Here is a 23,546-nt window from a genome sequence, read left to right as displayed (position 1 = left end):
CTCACAAGGCAACTGACTGTGAACCGAAATGCCTGCAGCGTTTGCCTCTGAGTTGTGGTACACCTGGCACACTAGCAGATAACCACACCACTCGATGACCCTCCGGGCCCCCTGGGTGGGGACAACCGCACCTTATACTTAAAAAAACACTAGAGAGAGCTTGAAGGAGAGTCTAATGAGAAGAGAGGACTGCAAGATGGAGGCTCTGTTACTCCACGTATTACTGCATGCTGTTCATTCTGCCTGACCACAGACAAAATGCAAGAGAAGTGCTGTGAGGGATGCTGCCTAGAGATGGCAGACACAGCGAGCCCCACGGCAATGTTGCTCTGGCACAGAACTTGCGTAACCCGCGCACCTCCTGGCTGTGGTGGTCTGTCCCATCTAGTGGCACCAAGACCACTTAGAAAGCGAGAGAGAAATGAGTCTGCTCTACAGCCTTAGCTAAGAACTAGGTGGCTTTTAGCTCATGTGGCTAGAGGCTCATGCACTAAGCTCCCAGAGGTCCCAGGTTCAATCCCGACTAGCATCTGTTGGCGTTACACTTGCACAAAGCCAAAGAGTCCCTTAGACACGTGAACCCCTAAGATTGTGGTTTGATCTGGCTGCCCTGGGTCTGAACCTTGGGACAAGTGGAAAACTGCGTCCCAAAAAGCCAATAAATGTTGCATCTGCAACCAGGAGTGTCTTATTTTAGGGGTCACCAAGGTCCACACCCATTTGTCACAGACTCCCCTTCCGCCACATGGAAAAGCTGCTGCTCAGATTTATGTGTTTTATCAGTTGATCTTGGTCTGTTTTATCTTTGTCAATCTTTCATTCTCCCCCCCTAACATAGTTGTTGGGGTCTGTCTGGCTTCTGTTCTGAAGGAAGGATTTAAGGTGAAATATTTCTCATTTTTGTTTCAGCAACAGACCACCCTGCTCCACAGAACAGCTGCAAATGGATATGAATCAAGGGTATTTCTGAGCACTGGTGAGTATAGGCACCAATGATAATGACCCTCCACCCATCTTAGGCACTTATATGGCCCCCATTTCTGTAGTATCTGAATGCCTCACCATTTAATGTATTTATCCTTACAACACCCCAGTGAGGCAGGGCTGCTATTATCCCCACTTTAGAGATGGGAAACCCAGGTGCAAAGAAACTAAGTAACTTGTCCAAGGTCACACGGGAAGTCTGCGGCACAGCAGGGAATTGATTCAGAGGCTACTGCTCTAACCACTGCACCATCCTTCCTCAAAGACACGTTCACACATTCTAAGGGATAAACTTGTACATGGGAATGAGCATCTCAGCTACCAACGGCAGAGTGCTAGACAAGGAGCTGCACAGACCCTATTGGGGAAACGCTAATGCATATCCCAGGTCAGACACACAGGATGATCTGAAACTGATTATTTTATCATACAGGCCAGAAGGGAAAAAAAGTCAGATCCCTTGGTTTAACATGTATTGTATTTTAACATTTTTTTATTTGTTTGGTTTTATTGTTGTCAAAAAGAATAGTGTTTATAAAAAGTACCATCCATGTGGGGTACTGTTCTGAAACCTGCTGGAAGGGGGTACGCAAGTAAAATGTGTCGGGGTGAGGTTTTCAAGCACCCTCAGACTTGACCTCACTGTTCCCACTGAAGTCAGTGGTAAATCCAATGACTTCAATGAGAAGAGAGTGAAACTGAGAGCTTTTGAAAATCTCATCCACCGCTTCTACAACGATAGTCACTCTAAACAAACAAATTACCAATAAAAACCAAACGTAAAAGTTAAAACCTTAGGCCTTGATACTTCAAACATTTTACATATGTGCTTAACTCTCACTCACACAGGTGCAAATCAGAAATAACCCATTGAAGTCTATGAGATTATGTTAGCGTGAGAAGAGAACCAGCCTAAGGGTTTGTATACACTTACTGGAGGATCTACGCTGCAGTGATCGATACATCGGTGGTCGATTTAGCGGGCCTAGTGAAGACCTGTTGACTCCTGTACTCCACCTGATCGAGAAGAGTAAGGGGAGTTGATGGGAGAGCGTCTCCCGTCGATATCGTATATCGTGGACCCTACGGTAAGTAGATCTAAGGTACGTCCATTTGAGTTCTGCTATTCACGTAACTCAAATTGCGTAGCTTAGATCGACTTTTCCCTTTAGTGTAGACAAGGCCACAGCGTCTTCAATGGGATTACTCACGTGTTTAAGTATCTGCACAATAGGGGCCTTAGTTTGCTCCGAAGGAGTGTCTTTTTTCTACAGTAATCTGAGTGGTACTTGAAACACCTAATAATAAAACAGCAGCAGTGGCTTGGGCAGAGGAGAGTGGATTAAAATCAAAAGTATTCTGCATATCAGTAATTTAGGAAAATTCCTGAATGGCATGTGTGCAGTCAGAGAATCTAAAACATCCACAAACACAGGCTTCTAATAGAAGCAGGCAAACACAAGCTTAGTCATATCTAGATCTTGCTGACCCTATACTTTCACTGAAATATATTGCACCAAACTAAGGACCAGATTCTGAGGTCAATTACACTGCTGTGTATCTGGTGACACTCCACTAAAGTCAGAAGTGTTATTCCAGATTGACACAAGTGTAACTGAGATCAGAGTTGACAACTGACAAAGACTAAAGGAAGCTGTGTTCGAATGTTATTATTGTAAAGTATTCAGCCAGATTCAACTACAGTATGTGACATGGTGAGATTTCATTTCAAGGTGAGATTGAATAGTATCAGCCATTGTACTGAACATAACCACTTACATACCATTACAGGAGGAGTCTAATTTAATTAATAGTAAAAGACAATGTATTAATTTAATATTGATTTCAGGAGGAAAAAAGGATGTGACATTCTCTCACCCTGACAGATGAATTCAAATCATTGCTATATCATACCTTTGCAGTTTAAAGTGAGACAGGGTAAAGCTCATCAACCTATGTAACTAACTCTAATTATTAAAAATAAATAATGTAAAAAGAATCTCATTTATTTTTCATTGTTTGTTTGTATTTTGTGCCTTCCTTTCAGCCTGGACTAGGATAAGAAAAAGTCACCTTCACTTTTGTTAATTTCTTGAGTTTTCACTTTAACGTTCTAATGCTCTAGCACAGTGTTGCAATGTTTGTACTGCAAATATTTCAGGGAAATATTTTTTTGTGTAAAAGCAATGTTCTCCACTGATATTAAAAATCATGGAAGCATTTCAATTGGTCTGGTAAATGCCTGATTTTACAAAACAATTTTTGGACCAAATGTAACATGACTGTATCATCTTAAAATATTTAATCCAAATCAAAGGCTTTGATTTACAGGCTCTGTAAAATCTTTCCCTGAAGTCCAAGAGACCTTGACATATTTTCACTAATGTACTTTCCTTTTCTTCTAAACTTGGGCCCCTTTCCAAGAAAAAGGTGTCACTGAACAGTGATGGGATTTAATTTCCAATAGCAGACACAACCCGCAACACAAAATGCCTTGTATTTAATCACCAAATGATGCTTTAGTTAGTATTTCTTGGGGAACAGATTTTAACCAATTTGCTCCTGATAAAAAGAAAATATCTAGTTCTGAGGTACCTCTGTTGCCACATCAAGCATTTACAGGCTTCTAAGATCTATTTCAACCTTCCAGCTTTCATAGACACATTTTAGTGTCTGTTTGGGAAAACGGAGTGTGTCCAGACACACCAAGGGAATTTTGGTTTTGTTTTTGATGACAATATGTATCATGTCTTATAGCAAGTCCACAAATCTCTGATATTTCACATCAACGAGATCTCCTGTACCTCACTATGCTGGGGATATACAGTTTAGACATGACAGCTATGGGTACAAACAGAGACAAATTGGAACTCAGTCTAAATGCACCACAGTCTTCTCTCCACCCACTGAGTACACACAGGGGAGACTTAAATGCTGCCCAAAAGTTTAGATGCTATGTCAAATGTACACACCGTCTGCATGGCACTGCACCAGATACCATGGTTGATGCAGGCTAATGAAACGACAGAGAAGCATTTATAGACCAAAAGCTTTAATTTGCCCTCTCTTTGACAGAGCTGGAAAAATTAAAAAATTTTCTAGGGCAAGCAAGCAAGCAAATAAATAAATAAAGGAAATGGGAGACAGGATTAAGTTATATTGAACAACTGCGTGATTGAATGAAAATCTTTGCACTGACCAAGGGGGTCTCTGCATTCCATCTAGTAAGCTACCTATTCATACTAAATCTGCAGTTCGTACTAGCTTTCATTTTTAGGGTTTACTGGGGAGGGGAAGATGGCTGCTGTCCATGGACACTGCATGGCCATGCTGTCTGAAGCCACACTAACATGGAAGCTTTTCACCTTCATGTCATGGAATCCACTTCTTGAGGATATTCTGGGCTGGGGTGGGGGATCAGCCAGAGAGACGACTCTGGCAGCATGGCTTTACTGAAGCTTGCAGCATGATGGTCTAGTGATCAGGTTGTGGTCCTACAATTTCAACTGGCCTAGTCATCCCAGATGTGGTCCCAGCTGTGACCCCATTACTTCTGTGTGCTCCAACTGCTCCTCCCCAGAGGTTCTGTCCCTATTGAGGAGGGGAGGGAGAGAGACAAGGTAGGGGAACCCAGGCAGCATCTTTCTCTAAGCTACTAGTGTCCTTTAAACTACTCCTCCACTGGGAACGTGCCCTGCCCCTGGTATGGGGCAGAGCATCCCTAACCCAGTATTGCTCTACTCCCAACCCTGGGTCAGTTTGACGCCTGTAGACCTCATCACACAGCTGCAATACCAACGAGCTAGGAAAGAACCATGGCGGCAAAGAACCCATGGCACAACACTCCCACCCCATCATGCACTCATGGGTGTGTGTGTGTAGGTACAACCATAAACATCCCTTCCCCTCCCCATAGGAACAATGCCAGGGACACACTACGAGATGAACTCTCCTCTGGGATACTTCCATGTAGGGGACAACCTGCCCTATATTACAAGCAGAGCTAGTCAGAAAAATTTGACCCAAACCGGAAACAATGCATCACTTCTGTACCATTTCTCAGCTGTCTCCTTTAGAGCATTACTTTGATCCTTCAGACCCTCAGGGAAGCAGAGAAAAAGTAGGGAAGCTGGGGTGGGAGAACCACGGGACACTTTCCCTGTAAACAGAGAACTCCTGTTCCATGGACTGTTCCATGGTAGCCTCGGTTGTTCTCCATGAAGCCTGACAGCTCCAGAGTTAATCCCTGGCAAATTGGAGGAGGAGGGGGTGACATTGTACTAAAGTAAATATTTATGTAGCTGGGGCCTTCCTTCCCTTCCTCTCCCCATCCTGCTTCTTTCCCTTTCTTAAAATGTCATAGATCAGCTGTTTTCATAATTGTTCAGGAAATAAACTCCCTGCTAGCTGGCAGCTTAACACTCTACACTATATCTTGCTGTGACTGCACGGTTCTCCACTCCTTATTGCTCCCCCGCCACACACACACTCTCCCACAGTGGTCGGTCACCTGAGAGGATGGACTTGACTGGAAAGGAACTCACAAAGGGCTGAATCTCAAAAGGGTCAATGAGTGGCACAGTGTGATATGACACTCACAAGTCCTTCCGGCAGGTCTGCTTTAGGAACCGGTGTTCCCTTGTTCTATGCGCCTCATCTGATCGCAGTCCTCAAAGAGAGCTCTCTTTGCAAGTACAGAGCCTGCTAACAGTCCCTTCAGCAGCATTGCAGAGCCTCCTCTCTTTACTCATGGCAGAGTCAGGAAATTCGGGTATTTCTCAAGTGTGTATCTTTTCGTCTTGTCTTTTGATAAAGGCTGGTTCTGTGGAGATGTAGCTAAAACGATTATTATCCACAGGAGTTCTCTGGGCAAGAGGAAGTCTGACACACACAAATCTGAATACACTGCATTATGCTGGAGATCAGACTAGATGATGACAATGATCCCTTCTGGCTTCAAATATCTATGAATCTAATAAAATAGTATAACTATACCACTGGCGACAGTCCTGCCCTGGCAGGAAGCTGCATCAGATGCTCCAACGGGTCTCTCCTAGCTCTGGATTGTGACCCTACGCTGGGGTACACAAACACTAGAGAAGAAGGGGTTAAGGAGCTGCTTCGGGCCCAGGCGGCCCCAGCCAGGTGCACCTGCAAAGACTGCACAAGGTGGAGTGGAGCTTAAAAAGGAAAGCAGAGCGGCTTAGTGGCAGGCAGGCAGGGGAGGTAGCTGACTTGTGCGCTCAGCTCCTGGGAAGGAGCGCCCCAGGAGCTTTTGCTGCCTGCGGCTTGGAGATAGTGACCTGTCCAAGCCTCCAAAGGAGAGACTGGTGACTTCCGAAAGTCAGAAACTGAGTTTTGTGTTCAGTTCTTTACTTTACCTTGGGGGAAGAGGAGGCACTGGTATCAAGTGATCCAAGAAGGCACCTGCATAGTGCCACCAAGCTGCACCGCCACCCCACCAAGCCCCACTCTCCCAGCACCCGGACCCTACCCTGGCTGAGACCCCCGCTTCCAAGCCCTATCCCCCCACACTCAGACCCCACAACCACCTTCACCTGGACCCCCTGCAGAGTCCCATTGCCCCTGCACCCAGAACCCCACAACAAGCCCCTATGCATCCATATCCCCCCACACCCAGACCCCCCACTGAGCTGCCCGCACCCAAATTGCCCCACACAGAACACTGTCACCCCACACCTGTATCCCTCCACACTAAGCCCCTCCACACTTGGATCCTGCTGGGCTGAGCCTGCCTACCCACACCTGGTGCACCTGGCATGGCGGGGCAGGGTCCCGGGGTGTGTCAGGGTGAAGTGCAGCCTCACCCCCAAGTCCCTGTCCCAGGAGAGAGGGGAGCTGCAGGATGACCTTTCACCTCCATGCAGCCAGTGGCCTGTGCTCCCCAGTGCCATGCTGGAGCGCCCACATTTATTTACTGACAAAAAATTTTTGCAGAATTTTAAAATATTGTGCGCAGAATTTTTAATTTTTTGGTGCAGACTAAAATGAGCACACGAAATAAACCTGTGGTATTGCAATGGTACTCAGCACATTGACTCCTCTTTATATAACATTTCACCGTATGGATCTGCACCTGACGGACTGTGGGAAAAGGTTCATCTGGAGGAGAGATCTGAACCCAGAGATGAAGATAAACCCTTCCATAAAACCTCCAGTTTGAGGGTTTCATGCATGCACTCGTAGCCTGGCTGCATACCACCCACTTTAGATTACAGACTTTCAGAGTGATTTTTAGAAAGTAATGATAGCAGTAGATGGGCTGCCTGGGGAAGTGATGATCCAGATGCAGCTCAGACTGCTTTTCAAGTCTATAATCTTGTTTACGTACTGCCTTTGAACATATGAATCAAAATTAAGTTAAAAAATTTGCGGATTTCCCTAAGCAATCCGCCAACTTGAGCAAATTAGAAATCTCTCCCCTTGCCTTTTCAGTCCTGAATCTAATTCATTGGAAACATTACGAAAATCCTTATTAGCTTCTGTATTTTTTTTAAAAAGATCTTTTTATTGTCTATTTTCCCTTAAAACTCTGGCTTGGCAATCACAAAACTCTGTGAGCATGAGACCCAAACGGTACAGCAAAGACACGTATCCTGTTCACCCACCAGATCTCAACCTGTGTATAAAGGGCAGGTGCAAACCCAAGGAAAGTATTCTAAGATCACTGCTTTTCCAGCAAAATTGTTATTACCGGGCTTCACCTGCCCCTCTGCAGCACTGTAAGAGAAAATGTCAGTTGATGAAAATTGTGGTTCAGACCTGTGGCATATGACATTAAGGGCTTGTCTACACAAACATTTATTTCTTGGCAAGTTGAGGTGTGAATTTACCCCATACTAGCCTGCCACCGACTAAGTGTCCGTGTGGACCTTGCTGATGCGCACTGACAGTTTGTTAATGCACTTTGATCTAGTCCACATTAAAACAGGACCAGATCAAAGCGCATTAAGAATTTGTTAGTGCCCAGCCGGAGGGTCCACATGGACAGTTAGTCCACAGCAGCTTAGTTCAGGGTAGATTCACACCCCAGCCTGCCACTAACTCATTGTTTGTGTGGAGAAATCCACAGCTAGTCCATGGCTGCAAATTTAAGGGAGGTGCAGTGGATTGTAAATAAATCATTCTCCCCTTCTTCCCCAAAACCAAATGTAAACATATAGGACTGAACAGAGTACTGTCAATTGGACTCTGTTCTCCTTAGCCTAAAATGATAATGCCATTCTGCTCTGCTGTCTTGATGATCAATGAATTTGAAATGTGTCTCAAAAAAAAAAAAAGGATCAGAGGAAGTCCTGACGTCTGAAAGTTAAACACAATGGAAAAGCTGGAGGGGATCAGACTATTACAGGTTTGCAAGGATTTAAATGGAGATGTAGGCCCAGAGCCTCAGCTGGTATTAATCGGCAGCAGAACTCCCCTGATTTGATGGAGCTGCACTGGCAGAAGCGGCGCCAGGGTTTCTGGCACCCTAGGCAGAATTCGGGGGGCGGCATTTTGTGCGCTCCCCACGGGGTGCGCGGGAGCTTCCGGTTCCACTCCCATCGCACCGCCGAGGAAGGACCCTCCGCTGAAATGCCGCAGGCGATAGCGGCAGTCATTGAGCTGCTCAATTGCCTGCCGCTGTTTTCCACGGCACGTCGGCAGAAGGTCCTTCTTCGACGGCGCGACGGGAGCGGAACCGGAAGCTCCCATGCGCCCCGTGGGGAGCGCACAAAATGCCGCCCCCCGAATCCTGGCGCCCGAGGCGACCGCCGAGGGTCGCCTAATGGAAGCGCCGGCCCTGTGTGCTGGGAGAGCCCAGCTGAGGAACTGGGTCAAATAGTGCAGGTTTTTTAAAACAGGAATGACTAATGGATAAAATCTGAAAACTTCAAAAACCATTTTAAAAATTAGGCCCTGCTCCAGCAATTGGTTGCATGAGAGCAGACTGTGGGACTGGCAGAGAGCCCCGCTGACTGCAACAGAGCTCCATGCGGGCACCGCAGCCTACCCGCATGCAACACATGGCAGGATCTCAGCCTTAAACAGTAAACAAACTCGCTTATCAATTCTTTCGCTGTGAAGCTACGTCTCAGTCCAAGTCCTTACAACATTTCAAGCCGCTGAAAGATTTTACTATGCTTCTGAAACAGGATCGGTATGCAAAGCAGAATACTCTCTTCTCTTATTCCATTTCATGGTACTAATTAGAATTCAGGTCGCTGAGACACAATCCTTTCCTTCAGAAAGGAAGGAGCTGCTGTCTGAAAGCTATTTTTGCAGGTCCCTCAATAAGTAGCCAAAGGCACCACATGACCCTACATGCACAATAACTTTGCCTTCCAACTATAAAGGACTCAAGACCTAAAAATACCTCCGCTAAGTCTGGAATGAGTGATTTTTTTTTCTTTTCAGATCTGCAATTCCACAGTCTGCTTCACTAAATAATGGTCATTTCCTCCCAGCATTCCTTGCTTTGCCTTCAAGCGCCGAACGGACAGGAAATCCATTCTACTCTCATTAGAGAAAACAGGAGATGAATTTTCCACAATAGTTTCTTAACAAGGAAGAAAATTCTACTTTATCAACAGGTACTTCTAAAACTGCAGCTCACCAGAAGGCGAAGATAACATCACACTTCATTAGATCATCAGAAAACTAGTTGATTGAACTTTCCCAATATCTAGCAGGCCTTTCTAACATAGAATAGCACTATACTTAATATTAGCAATATAAGGCTTAGAAAGGATGCAAACCATGAAACCGATATACACATATTGTCAGCGGAAGTAGAACGTACACATTAAAGGATGCTATTGAGGTTGATTTAGGCCCACGTTATTTTAAAAACACACACACAAACAAACACACAGAAGATATGACCAAATCTAACTTCAATAGACATTTTATGGTGTTTTTTTATAACTTTACATTTCAATTAAAACAATTTTTTTTCAGTGGCTTAAAAATTCCTCTGCAGTGTTTGGAACACTCTGCTAGTCTCTCTAGGGTGCCACAAGGATTCCTTGTTGTTTCTGCTAGTGCATGAGGACCAGGAAGTGAAAGTAAGTTTAAACAGAAGTGAAACTAACTAATCTATTTTCATTATTCAGGCTCAGTGAAATGCAAAAAAGTAAACAATGGGAACACCAAATCAGATTTAAAAAAAAATACTTTTAGTTTATCAGATAAATCCAGGGTTTTATTATTAAAACAAATAAAGAAATATATTTATTTTTAAATGTTAACCTGACATTGACCTTTTAAGCTCAGAAAAGAGCCTTTAATAAGACAGCTCAATTGAGTCTTCTTTTGTAATTTCTAAGGGTCCTTTTCATTCAAAACTCCCACTGAAAGCATTGGGCATTTAGCTTCGGTAAGGTGTGAAGAAGGAATGCAGAAAATGCTTCCAAGGCAATGCAGACACTCAACTTCAGCAACATTTAACAAATTATAAAAGGGCAGATTCTAATTTTAAAGGATTTACTCCTGAGTTACATCAGCATGAGATCAGAATATGGCCCACAGCAACCAAACATCACCATAATTCTAACCATTAGGATAACCTCATGTCATTTCCATTTATGTATGAAAATACCATCTCAAGCAGTCTGAAAATAATGCTCCATCTTCTCTCACCCTGCATAAAAATAACAGGACTGTGACATAATAATAAGTAACAGAGAGAAAACGGCTGGTGTTCACCGTGTATTAAATCCTGCTGCATCTGCAAACCTGTTCAAGTTCTTCACCTCAGCTTCCTCTTCCCCATATAAAAGCCATTATTGAAAGAAAACACGTATAGCCACCTGGGATGCAGTTCATTGGCAGATCTACTTTTCTGCTGCAGCCTGCAAGTGAGGAGCTGAAACTGAGTCAAGAAAAGTTCCCACACAATATTTATTAGTGGTTATTCAAACTACCTTTGCATTGTTCAAAACAGGGAGTTACCAGACTTTGCTGCAAACATACTCCGCCTATGCCATCATTCACCAGATTCAACTATTTGGGCTGTGTGCAAGTCAACAGCTCATTTGTTGCTACAGTCACACCTTTCTCGGCTCTCCCAGGTATGGGCCTTCTGAATCATGTACTGTAACTTTGAGCTGTAGTTTTTTTTTCTTCCCTCTCATGGGACTTGGGCGTTAACCGAACTGGTTATTAAACAACAGGTTAAGTGCATTTCACTGCGGAAACAATAAGTAGAGAGGGGAAGAAGGGGAAAAGACTGGGATTTTCAATGGGGCCTAAGGGATTTAGGAGCCCATCACACAATGGTGCTGAATAGTAGATGGGTGTCTAACTCCTTTGGGCTCTGTTGACAATCCCAGCCCTGGCCCTTAGTGTCTTCTCCATGGCTATTCCCATGTAGAGACCAGGAAACTCTCCAAGCCTGCTCTGGAGTTTTCAGTGCATCCCATGAAGGGAGGTTCGAGGGGGGGAGGGGTTGGGGACGACTTCCCTGTAGAAGTGAAGGTGGTTGGACTCCCCAGACCAGCAGATTGGGATGGCCCATTCTTCACACTGCACATCCCCTTCCTTTGCGCAGTACCTGTCTGCCAATTAGTGATGGGAAGCTCTCAACGCTCAGAGGTTCAAACCTGACACGCATCTGAACTTTCAAAGGACACCTCTACCTCGATATAACGCTGTCCTTCGGAGCCAAAAAATCTTAGCGCATTATAGGTGAAACTGTGTTATACTGAACTTGCTTTGATCCATTGCAGAGTGCAACCCCGCCCCCCCGGAGCACTGCTTTACCGCGTTATATCCAAATTTGTGTTATATCGGGTGGCGTTATATCGAGGTAGCAGTGTATAGGGTCCCCCTCTGTGACACAGAGACCCCTTACCAAAGAATGCCCTGTACTTTGCAAACAGCTTTCACCTCAGCCCTGACATACTCACTACACCAAACATACGTCGTGCAGGATATTTATTCATAAAGAATAACACAGAAGGTATCTACAAAAAGCTTGTAACTTTCCAAGCCTCATGTTCCTGTGCAGCCAGCCAGCTCTGCAACGCACTGAACTTTGGGGGGGGGAGGGGGATCTGCTTTCATCAATAGGAAAGTGTAGACCTTTTTTTTTTCATATTATAAACATTTGTTTCCACCACTCTCTCTTGTTTCTAGTTAAATCTTTCTTTTTTCTTCAATAAATCTCCTTTTGTTTTATTGTAGGAGCTCACAAGTACTGTGTGTTATACAGAAACGGTGGTTTAAGGTTAAACTGAGGTACACTGCTCCCTTGGGGGAGAGGATCTGGGATTTCTCTGAGTGGCCAGTGTCGGGCTGGATGTCACAGGGGAATGATTCAAAGGCACTCAGGAACTGGGATCCACCTACTGTTAACTCGCCTGGCAAAGGCAAGGCTGGCATAGCCCAGAGGAGAGTGCCTGAGCAGCTGAAGGGCTTGAAGTGTCAGCTCCCTGACACCCAGCTACCACAAGAAAGACGCCCTCTGGCAGTAGTCAGGGGATAACAAGATGACTCCCAGTCCTGGGTATCCTGAGAAGTGCGTCACCCTCCCTCCTACAATCATATGGGATCTTCCTCTTCCTGCAAAATCCCCCCCCAAAACAGGCATGCAAATGCCAGGAGCCGGGCGTCCTACTGCTCCTCTGGTCCAGCTTAGAATGCCTGTATGGGGCATCCCTGTTACTTGTGCCCCAAAATGAGTGCACTCCCTATTTCAGAAGTCTCGTGTGGGCTGTGACTGTGGTACACTTTCGGGTACAAGCAATGAGGAGGAAGCCCTAGACACTCCTGTCAGATTGAGCCTGGGTCTTGGTACTTTCAAGGATGAGTCAAGACACTAATCCTTAGGCATAACTTTTCCTGAGTTGTGGATTTGAGCCGGCACCATGGCAGGTGATCCTGATTAACAAGATGGTTCACCAATAGGTGGGGAAGAGCACTGGGGTCTCTTCCCAGGTAACTGATGTGGCACCTGAGAAACAAATTAAAAATAAACAAGCAGAGGCATAGTTTCAGTGGAACCAGTAGAAGGGTGGCTGGGTCCTGCCACCCAGCAATGCGAAATAGGTACCCCTATTCATATCCATTTATACTATTTAATTATGGCTAGCTAGGGTCAGATTCTGTCCCCTCTTACACCCATGCATTCCTAATTAAATCACTACGATCACTGGGTATGCAAGAGGCCAGAAAATGGCCCGGTGCATTTAATGTTACGGAGTGACTGGTTCCTGGGGATGCACAGATCTGGGATTTTAGTTGGGGGCCTCCCATCTCAACTTTAAGAGAAGTGCTGACAAAGAAACATCTTCTTGGCAACACTGTTTTAGTGATTCTCCTCCCTTTAGCGGGAGGAGTAAAAGGGGACAAGAGAGAAAGACAGAGAAGGGATAAAATGCCTCTTTGATGCAGACTCCACCTCAGAATAGCAGGGAGCTGTGGAGGGGAAGACTGGAACCTAATTGATACGCGGGTGTATCCTGAATTGCCACCTCGCCTACGTTGTTGGGTCCAGCCTGCTTCCGAGCCTGCATGGCTCCCTGTGATATTCAGCAAGGTGGGAGGGAGTCAACTTCCCAAAAGCGGGGAGGAATCTGGGAATTAAAAAGCCAATCCCCCTTGGCTGCGTGTTTTCCTTTGCACAGAGCAGGGAATGTGAAGGGGAGGAAAAGGAAGGGTGGTGAGGGCCACCTCCCTTTTGGCAAGGCTCACACAAACAACCTCTACATGTCTCTGCAGGGCTCAGGTGTCACGCAGGAGGGTTCAGGGCTCATTTGAAGCCCGGGCTCAACTTTTTCTTGTGGGAATCAGTGCAAGATACAGAGAGTCTCAAACTGGAGTGTGGGGTCAGCGTCTGAGTCCCCATAAAGATTGAGGGTGTGAGCCCAACTCTAGTCCAGGATGTGGCACACCTGAAAGACAAGCCACCTTCTTTACTGATGGCATGGGGATCTGTAACTGAACAGCCAGAGCGATCAAATTATCCCCCATAGTCATGCCCTACAGCATCTTTCAAGGCCTCTGTGTGAACAAATGGAGCTGGCTTCTGTCCATCCAGGTTCTTACGCTTTCTCTGACTTTAGCTTACGCTTATTGTCTACAGCAATGGAAACCTCCACAATTCATCCAGCCTTTGGGGCCACTGCTGCTGGAGGTGACACTGAACAATATGGTCCCTTTCTGCATGCACTCACCACTGCCTTCAACCGGAGCACGACAGACCCGCCCTTGCCTTCCAAAAGCTAAGCAAAAGGAGCGGCTCTTGTAGCTGATCATCTTTCTAGAGCCCAGTTTCCTTGGGCTGATGTGGTTTATGCTGAGATCTGTGTTTCTGGAACTGGGGATCATGCGTTTGCAAACGATGACCTTTTCTTTGTGTTGCAGTAACAACAGGAGTATGTGACTTAGCGCTTGTCTACACTTACTATGCTGCAGCTGCGCACCTGTAGCACTTAGTGAAGACGTAGGTACTCCACTTCTCCGAGAGGTAGTAGTTAAGTTGCCAGGAGAAGCCCTCCCACTGACATAGCGCTGCCTTCAGTGGGGGTTAGCTCGGTGTAACTGCGTTGCTCTGGGGTGTGGATTTTCCACAGATCAGGGCATAAAGGCAGCATATTTTGAACACCAGCTGACAAGGACATTAATGACATGCTGTTATAACGGGCTTGTCCACAATCCCCTCACTACAGCTGATCAACATTTTTCATTTGAAATTTCTTTTAAATGAAAATCATCTTTTTTTCCATGAAAAGCTTTCATGGGTTTCTCTCTCTCTCTCTCTTTATTTTAAGTTTTCCAGATTTTCTATTAAAAAAAAAAGTTTTCCATGTCCTCTTATCCCTGAACACACACAGTTTCTCTCATATTCCCTCCCCCTCCTTTTCCAGTGGTGAAATGGGAAAATGGGGTGTAAAGAAGACAACAGGAAAAATATACACCAAAAAATGTGAATTATTTTTTTTAAAACCTTCAGGATATTTTGAGAAATAACCATACAATTTTCCTGACAGCTCTACCAATGGCAGTTTTGCCATGGACTTCTGCGGACCCCTTATGAACAAAAAGCAGCATCTGCACTGCCCCTGGCTGATCATCAATGGAATCAGTGCTGGAAAGCATCTGCCTGGAGAGGCTGGTGTCTGGGAGCAGGAGGAGAATTGAAAATTAAAAGAAAAAATGGAGGGGGAAAATCAAACTCCAGTCCCCAGTGAACCCAATTCAGACATTCCCAGGCTGACAGATATAGAACGCTGTGACACATTGCATGCTTTTACTCTCAGAAACAGCAGGATTTAGTGTGGAAGGGCCAATCACTACCACTGCAATACAATGAAAATCACATGGAAAAGCTGCAGTTCAATAAACCAGCTATGATCATCAGCCATTCCATCACCCTCCTCTGGCAGGAACCAAACCCACAGCAAAAGGATGCTGTCCGAACAAAAAAGACTAATTGCAATCGACACAGACAAAGGGACGGGGAGCAGAATACAACAGACAAGCAAACTGACTGGAGTGGCAATAGGTTTTTTTTTCTGTCTGTAAATTGAAATAAATCCTTCTTATCCCCATTTCACAGATGGGTAAACTGAGGCACAAGGTGATTACATGACGTGCTTGAGATCAAACAGCATGTCAGTGGCAGAGTCAGGAATTTATTGGTATTATTATTTTTACAGTATTCAAATACAGGCAGGCACAATCTACAAACAGATAACTACTGTCCCTTCCCCAAGCTAATGTTAGAAGTGATACGATGAGTGAAGGTAACAAATAAAAGTGAGGACATGGATGAGGAACAATAATGATACTGCAATAAAAACACACAGTGATGAGGAGTCCTGACCTGCAGTCTTCACCTCTGACCTCTAAAGAAAACTCATTCCCAAATCTGGAAATAGAACTCAGGAGCCCTGACTCTAAATTCCCCACTCTAGCCACTAGAAAATATTCCATAACACCAGCACACAGTAATCAGCAGTCCTGCTTTCCAGCCCCCTACTGCTCCTACTACGGCCCACTGCCTTCCAGAATAGAGCCCAGACTCACCCCCCACCCCACCCCGCTCCGACCACTAGAGTACACTCCCTTCTAGAACTGAAAACGGAATCCAAGATTCCTGACTCCCCATTCCCATGTTCTAGCCTCTAAAGAATATTCCTTAATTCTAGCCCAGTTGCTACAGCAGGTGATTCACATAAATGCAATCTACCCATCCACTTCAGCCTTAATCATCAACTACTCTGCCTGTTCTGCTGTCACTAGTAATAAAATGGCTAAGTGTGACCCAGTGAGTCAGTCTTTTACGAGCGTTTTTCCATTGGAAAGTGACCTAGAAAAGGGGTCCCTTTATTCTTTGCATCTGAAATCATATAGTTATTGGGAGAAGGCACAACCACATTACTTGTGGTTTCGGGTATTTACATCCAGGAGTATGTGTGCTGTCATGTGCTCCATTCTTTCTTATAGAGCCTGATTTGGAGACATGCCAAGGACCCTCAAACTACAATCCGGAGTTTAGGGCACTCAACACCATGCAGAAAGAAGCACTCTGCACCACGTATGATCAGGCTCATAATAAACAAAGGGGATTGTGATGCCCTTGTAAAAGCAGGTTTCAAATACAAGCCTCTTTCGTGCCTGCTTTTTAATTAGGACAGTTTATAGCCAGGTATTTGTTTCAATAACCAGCCACTTTGGCTGTAGAAATACCATGTGTATTCTAATTACAGCAGTTAGTTTATTTAACATAGTCTGACGTTGTTTGACATTTAGTGGAGTCACTCTTCAGAGCAGCTTGTTCCCTTACAAAGCTTCGGCACTGGTAAATCAAAGAACAGATCAGCAGCAGCTAAAAAAGGAGGAGGCAGCGAACTGACATAGCAGCTCCTTGTTTAACAAACTATGGCAGAAGCATCTTCAAGTCTGGCAGCATCTCCATGTGGGACACCAAGTCAGAACGAGTTTGTTTTCCTGATCTTATTTTTTTTCGCCTTTAGGGAAATACAACAATATCCTACCCTAGAGTCCTTGGAGGGTGGAAGGGTTAATGCTGTCGTATGACGGACAGATTGGTCTCTACTCCTCTATAAGGGTCACCCGTCAATATCTCACCACCACCACCAAGGAATGGGGGCAAATTTTGGGAATCAGCGAAGCGCCTATCTAGACTTCTTTGAGGGCAAACCACAATAAATTGGTCAATGCCTGTTGAATGACAGGATGAATAACTCACCTGCCGAGACAGATGTTAACATCTGTGTCAGCTTGGAGCACGAACATTAATAATTCTCCCATAGAGAGGATTTTTCATCCCACAACACGTTAGAGTAGGAGGGAAGGGTAAGCATGATTAACCACGTTTTACCACTGGGGGAATGGAGATATAATGTGACATTCCCAGAAAGTCAGTGGCACACCGGGGGATAGAACCCAGATTCCTGCCTCTGCAGTGCTGTGCTCTAACCAGAAAACAACACCGCCTCCATCTGGCTGCAAAAGGTCTGTAGGAAAGAGATCTGTTGCATGAGGAAAGCCGGTGCTGCCTTGAACACGCTGCAGCTTTTCAGAAGGTCTGTGGAGGGTGCTGTCAGGCTGTGACTCCGACGTTCACGGCATGTGCATTTGCACTGTACTATTTCAAGGCCCTGCTTCCCTGCAAACCACTCAGCTCTTCTCCCTGAACAACTGCAGCAGCTGCTCAGCCTCAAATTGCATCAGTGCCTGCAATGTATTCCTAGATAGGCCTTACCCTCCCACTATGACTTTGATTTAACTTCACTTTATCACCCCTCAGGGAAGACACGGGATCCCATTTTTATAGCTAAAGGCAGAGTTAACCTTTTAATGGGCTTAGCCCCCTCCACTTTTGTGAAATTCAATGCAGCCAGCCAGACTTCCGACCAACAGCCAAAGCCATCTAGCCAAACAATAGAAAGCTGGTCTGGAACGTGCACTTCAACAGCAAACTGTGTCCTGGACCTTGTCTTCCGGGTGCCATCCTGATCATTCCCCTGTGACCTCGGCTGGAAGTGGTTGTATGAAAGTATGTGAAATTACTCTAAGGAGAGGCGATCTGTCATGCTCCTTACTCTTTCACTGAGCTGTAGAAGTGATAGTGTGTCAGGGCAAAGGGATATTTACTGGCCAGTATCTCAGAAATTCTCACGCACATAACCTGTTGTCAGTTTCCTTGATCTCTTAGTGGTGAGTGGAAACCATAATTATTTATTCTTTGTTAAGGAGCAGAGGTGCACTCAGAACTGTATGAGACAAAGAAAGAGAAGGTCCCTTGGCCCAGAGAAACTATGGGCTAGATTCTGTTCTCCCGACTCAGGCTGAAGAGTTCTTAACTTCACTCAGAGTCCCGCTAGGGTGACCACCTTTTCAAAATGCAAAAATGGAACATCTGCAGGAGTCCTGCCCCCTGCTCCTGAGGCCCCACCCTCTAGCCAGGCCGGAGCTGGGCAGTTAAGAGAGCTGCCCAGGGAGCCTGGGCCACTATGGAGAGTCCCAGACCCTCCACCTGCCCTGGGCGGGAGGCCAGAGTGCACAAGAGCATCCCTTGGCCCGTGTCCGTGTCCCTGCCCCCTGGGGCTCCCTGGGCAGCTTTTACGACTGCCCAGCTCTGGTTTCTGGCCTGGCCAGTGGCAGGGCCTCAGGGGCAAGAGGAAGAGCAGGGGGCAGGGCCTTATGGTGGTGGGGGGGTGTAGCGCTAAAACCCACCTCAGCCTCCACCACCGCTGGGAAGAGGCTGGCGCCGCCCTGGAGCCTCAGACAGGCGTGGAGCGGTGCCACAGGGAATCAGGGACACATGCTGTCCCAGAGTCATTCAGCCCAGCCCCGGGACTTGAAATGCAGAGTTAGGGACTGTCCTGCACAACTAGGGATGACTGGCCATCCTAAGTCCCGCAGAAGTCAATGGAGCTACGTGTGGTGTTCAGCCTGAATAAAGAGTTTGGAACCTGGGCCTAAATGGACACCAGGAGATGCGTCAGGAGACCTAGATGACGGTGGCCATCCCGTGGAGGCAATGTTTCCTGGCATGGTGGGTTTGCATTTGTGAGCCTCATGGAAGTGGGGATTTGAATAAAGGGAGGGTGGATACCTGGCACCAAGGGATGGGGGAGAGAGTCCAGCAATACGGGGAAGTATGAAGAAGGCCAGCAGGTGAGGTTGGGAGAAGGACATGCAGGGAGGTGGGAGGTGGACTCTGTTAATGGAGCAAAGGGGGACTACGAACTGAAACAAAAGCAGAGAGGTAGAGGGAGGCGATATCCTTTTGTGTCTCTCTCTCTTCTAAGCTTTCCTGAGAGCAGCAGGAAACGTCACATTTGCCCTGTTTTCAAATAAGCCTCTTTGTACACACGAGGCCCAATTTGCCCTCTGTTGCGGATGCACAGCTCCCTTTAGCTTCAGTGGGAGCTGCATGGGTATGTCTGCAGGCTGAACTGGGCCCACCCTGTAGAAATAGGAACATGCAGTTGCATTTGGTTTTGCCCATACATGTTGCATACCAGGGGTAGGCAACCTATGGCATGTGTGCCAAAGGCAGCACGCAAGCTGATTTTCAGTGGCACTCACACTGACCAGGTCCTGGCCACTGGTCCGGGGGGCTCTGCATTTTAATTTAATTTTAAATGAAGCTTCTTAAACATTTTTAAAACCTTATTTACTTTACATACAAGAATAGTTTAGTTATATATTATAAACATATAGAAAGAGACCTTCTAAAAAATGTTAAAATGTATTACTGGCACGTGAAACCTTAAATTAGAGTGAATAAATGAAGACTCGGCACACCACTTCTGAAAGGTTGCCAACCCCTGTTGTATACGCTTTTCCACACTGGATTCCCCTTGATCTTAGTGCTGTAAGCCATTCTCACCCTATGGTTCTCCTTGGTTCAGGCTCTCTCTTGCATCGCATACAATCGGTGTTCCCCACATTCACACCACCGTAGCCCCTGACTAGTCCTTCAGAATGAAAGAACGTGGGATTTAGATTTATTGTATTTTATTCCTTAAGGGCCAGAAAAGGTACTGTGTAAAAATGGCACCTTCTTACCTAACAACTCAGCTCCCTGTGCCTATTCAGGATAGCATCTATTTGCTTTTCCAACTAATATAAACTTTTTCTTCTTTCTTCACCCACTGTCACTGCCTATTCCACGATGGGAAAGGGAGGTGGATCCTATCCTGGCTTCTGCATCATCATCAGAATTGTCAACTAAGTTCCAGGTGCAAAACCTTTATTACCTTTGATGATCAGAGTCAGCCAGTCCACAGCTGGACTTTCAGATCTACCTAGTCTGCTCAGAACTTCTCTAAATATAGGACTTCAGTGATGTTGTCCAGTGGGCCTTACTATTAGAAAATGCTTCATAATGTCTAGCGTAATTTTTTTCTTAAATCATTAAAAACTTGTTATGTTCATTCTCTTTTCCCTCCATAAAATATTCCCTTATCTAGTATTTACAGATAGTCAACACATCCCTGTCCCTGTAGCAGCTTGTGATAGGAGAGAGGCCATCTGTAATGAATATAAAGAGCTTTCTTTATTGAGGCTGCTGGACACGAACAGACGCTGTGGTTCACTCTGACTCTCAGCGTGGCTAACGCAGCCTGTGATTCATTAATGTCACCATAAGCTGTGTGCCTACATCCTAGCCTGGGCTCAGCAGTCATGGAATGTGTTGCTGACTCCTTACATTGCCCTGTTCAAGTCCATCATCAAGGTGTTACCTGGTAGAAAGGGGATGATCCTCTGCTTGGGGTCTTTCTGGCCTCCTTCAATGGGGAATTTATCCAGAAGCTGCATCTGCAACAGAAACAGAAATACATTTAGAGGGCACATAGGGCCACTCTGTCCTTCACCCTCCTCCCAGTCTCCTCTAACTGCAGGGATTATTTCTCAGAACATCTGTGGTTTTACAGAGGATTGACAAATCAGAGAAACGGCCGCAATGAGTGACAGTGTCCAAGTGAGACTGTATCATAAGGTACAGTCACTCCAATAAACGGAGGTAGGTTCCTTTGTACGCACTGGGACAGGGCCCAGGCAAATATCTGAATCTGGCCTTTCTGCAGTTCTAAAATTAGGTACTGATCCTTCATTACCAAACAAATGCCTTGTCTCCAATCCCCGTTCTGCTCCCTGATCGGTGAGGATGAAGGCTCCACCTGCCCTCTAGGAGAGACCACCCACCTGGCTAGAACTGCTGCTCAGAAATAAACCCAGAGGGTTATTTTAATAAAACACTGAATCTGTCTTCTTGTTGGCAGAACTATTCCCACTGGGTTTGTTCCCTTAGACAGAGCACTCCTGCTTTCCCAGGGATGGATACACTGGGCAGAGGAGTTTCCAACCCTTATGGAAATGTTTTCCACTTCACTGTAATCCCTGTGACAACACCCCCGAGTGAGAGAGCAGGAGAGAAACAACTGCAGGGACGGTGAATGTGGAGAATCATCAATGCTCTGCTCGCAGACACATGCAAAAACAATACTACAAAGGGGGACAAGCGCAGAATGTATACAAGGAAATATGATACACATGCACATAGGGTGACGTTCACCCCTGAGCACCTGGCTTGTGGACCCCTGAAGTCTCATTTATGATCTACTGGCTCCCTGAACAGAGGTTAATTTCATCCATAGAGAACATTTACAGCAAACTAAGACATTAACCCAGCAGACCCCCAACTCATCCATGTTGTTATTATTACTCATGCCTATTACAGTAGTGCCTGAGGACCAACCGAGGGCTCCATGGGACTCAGTGCTGTACAAACACAGTCCCTGGGCCAAAGCACTTGACGGCACTAAATCTGCATCACATGGAGCAGATTGCAGTCAAGCCACCCCTTCACTACAAAAGCATGGGCTGTAGAGACTACATGTTGCAGCGCTGGAGATTTCCAATGGCTTTCCACTCAGATCGAGATAAAGCAATAAATGCTGGGACCTGTGATCTCTAGGTAATATACGTCCATTTTAACGATGGGGATTGGGTTCATGACTGACTCCGAGGTTTAGAGCACCAAGCAACAGTTCTTGCAGCACTTCACTGTTCCATGGAGAACCCCCAGGAACGGTCTGCCACAAGGACTAACCTAGACCCAGTCCAGGACTACATGAGATTTGACAAAGGAGGAAGGTTGTATTAACCTTTCTGACAGTCCCATGCCTACCAACCATCTGGTGTGTCCTCAACTTTAACTCAGTCTGTGATGACGTCAGAATACATACACTAAGCTATATAGTCTTTTTAATCTTCTCCCAGTTTTGGGGCTCACAAAAAAACCCTCATTGGGTCCCCCATTCGACACAACCCCCCTAAAAGCTTGGGCTAGGGGAAATACCTTGCAAGTCTTGTATGACCCTCTCATTTCACCTGAACTGAATCTACTATCATACAGATCAACACAAAAATTTACAATGGCAGTGACAGCTAGACTAAGGGGATCTAATTAGCACTTAATATAAAAAGGATACATGTCCAACCAGCTGGGGTGTGGGAGCCAGTAACATTTGCTACCTGAACAGATTTCCTTTTTAAAAAAAAAATCCCAAAAGCTTTGCAAACACAGCCAAAAAAAAGAAAAAAGAAAAAAAAAGCTTTTTTTTTTAAAACAGATTCCCTCTCTTCTTCTACTGCACAGAACATCTTCAGCATTCTAAGCACATGGCACAGCAAAAGAGTAGAAGGAACATCTGTGCAGGAGAAAAAAATAAAAGATCCTACATTTCCCCAACAGTGAGCCAACCCTGTGAATAAATAGTTTGTGGCTTTAGAGATTGTTAGATAACTTGCTTTTCTACCGATGGAGAAAGAATTATTTTTGTTGGCAATTTTGTTTTCTCCTAGGTAGAAGTCAGGGTGCCTGGGGTCGGACATGAGTAGAAGTTTAATTTAAAGGGGGAGAGGGGGGCAGTGGGAAAAGCCACTGTATAACTTACAGTTTTGCTGTCACTACACTTTTAACCAGGAAGATGATTCTCATTTTACTCCAGAGTGACTGACTCAAGCTGGAGCTGACACAAACTCCCAGGGTTATTCTTGGAGTTAAATTAGCTTGGCTAATGCAGGCCTTTTTAACCACATCAAGAAGGTCACAAAGTGTATAATTTAGCACTATTTATCTAAAGGGCGGATATCAGCAAAATAGATACAATAAACTACAGCTGGAGAATCTGGCTAAACTTTCCTAATCAACATTTTCCTCCCAAGCTCTTGCTTCTGCCAGGAGAGCTCTTTCTAACAAAGATGTGACTGGATAGGGATGGATTTACACACAAGTATAGCAGACAGCTGCTGGGGGCTCTGCGCTTGTGGGGGCGCTTCCACAGATGCAGCAACTTGGTGTGTGTTGCAAACATACCCCTGCCACTTGCGGGGAAAAGGGAAGTAACGAATGGTCAACCCATTGCTCTCATTCATGCATGAGGAAGCACACACGGTAAGGCTTCTGTGCTGCTAAATATTAATGAGATGGTGGAAAACCAACAATCCAATGGAAGAGGCTAAGAGAGTGTTTATGATCCCTGCACTGCAGGAAACTTACTCAGGACATTAAA

At 45.5% G+C, this 23,546-nt stretch overlaps 1 protein-coding gene across 4 annotated transcripts in view; it reads right to left on the bottom strand.

The window, feature by feature from the left end:
* Positions 1–23,546, bottom strand: part of LOC123374066 (SH3 and PX domain-containing protein 2A-like) — a 165,825-nt gene that overhangs the window by 39,563 nt on the left and 102,716 nt on the right. For all 4 annotated transcript variants that reach the window (XM_045023503.1, XM_045023504.1, XM_045023502.1 and 1 more), the window contains one exon: positions 20,712–20,787. In XM_045023503.1, the coding sequence (XP_044879438.1) occupies positions 20,712–20,787 (76 nt within the window). The remainder of the gene's footprint in view (positions 1–20,711; positions 20,788–23,546) is intronic.

This window comes from Mauremys mutica, chromosome 7, assembly GCF_020497125.1.
Source record: "Mauremys mutica isolate MM-2020 ecotype Southern chromosome 7, ASM2049712v1, whole genome shotgun sequence".
In the NCBI taxonomy this organism is placed as follows: domain Eukaryota; kingdom Metazoa; phylum Chordata; order Testudines; family Geoemydidae; genus Mauremys; species Mauremys mutica.
The sequence above is the reverse complement of the archived record's forward strand: the minus strand, read 5'-3'. Positions and strand labels throughout refer to the sequence as shown.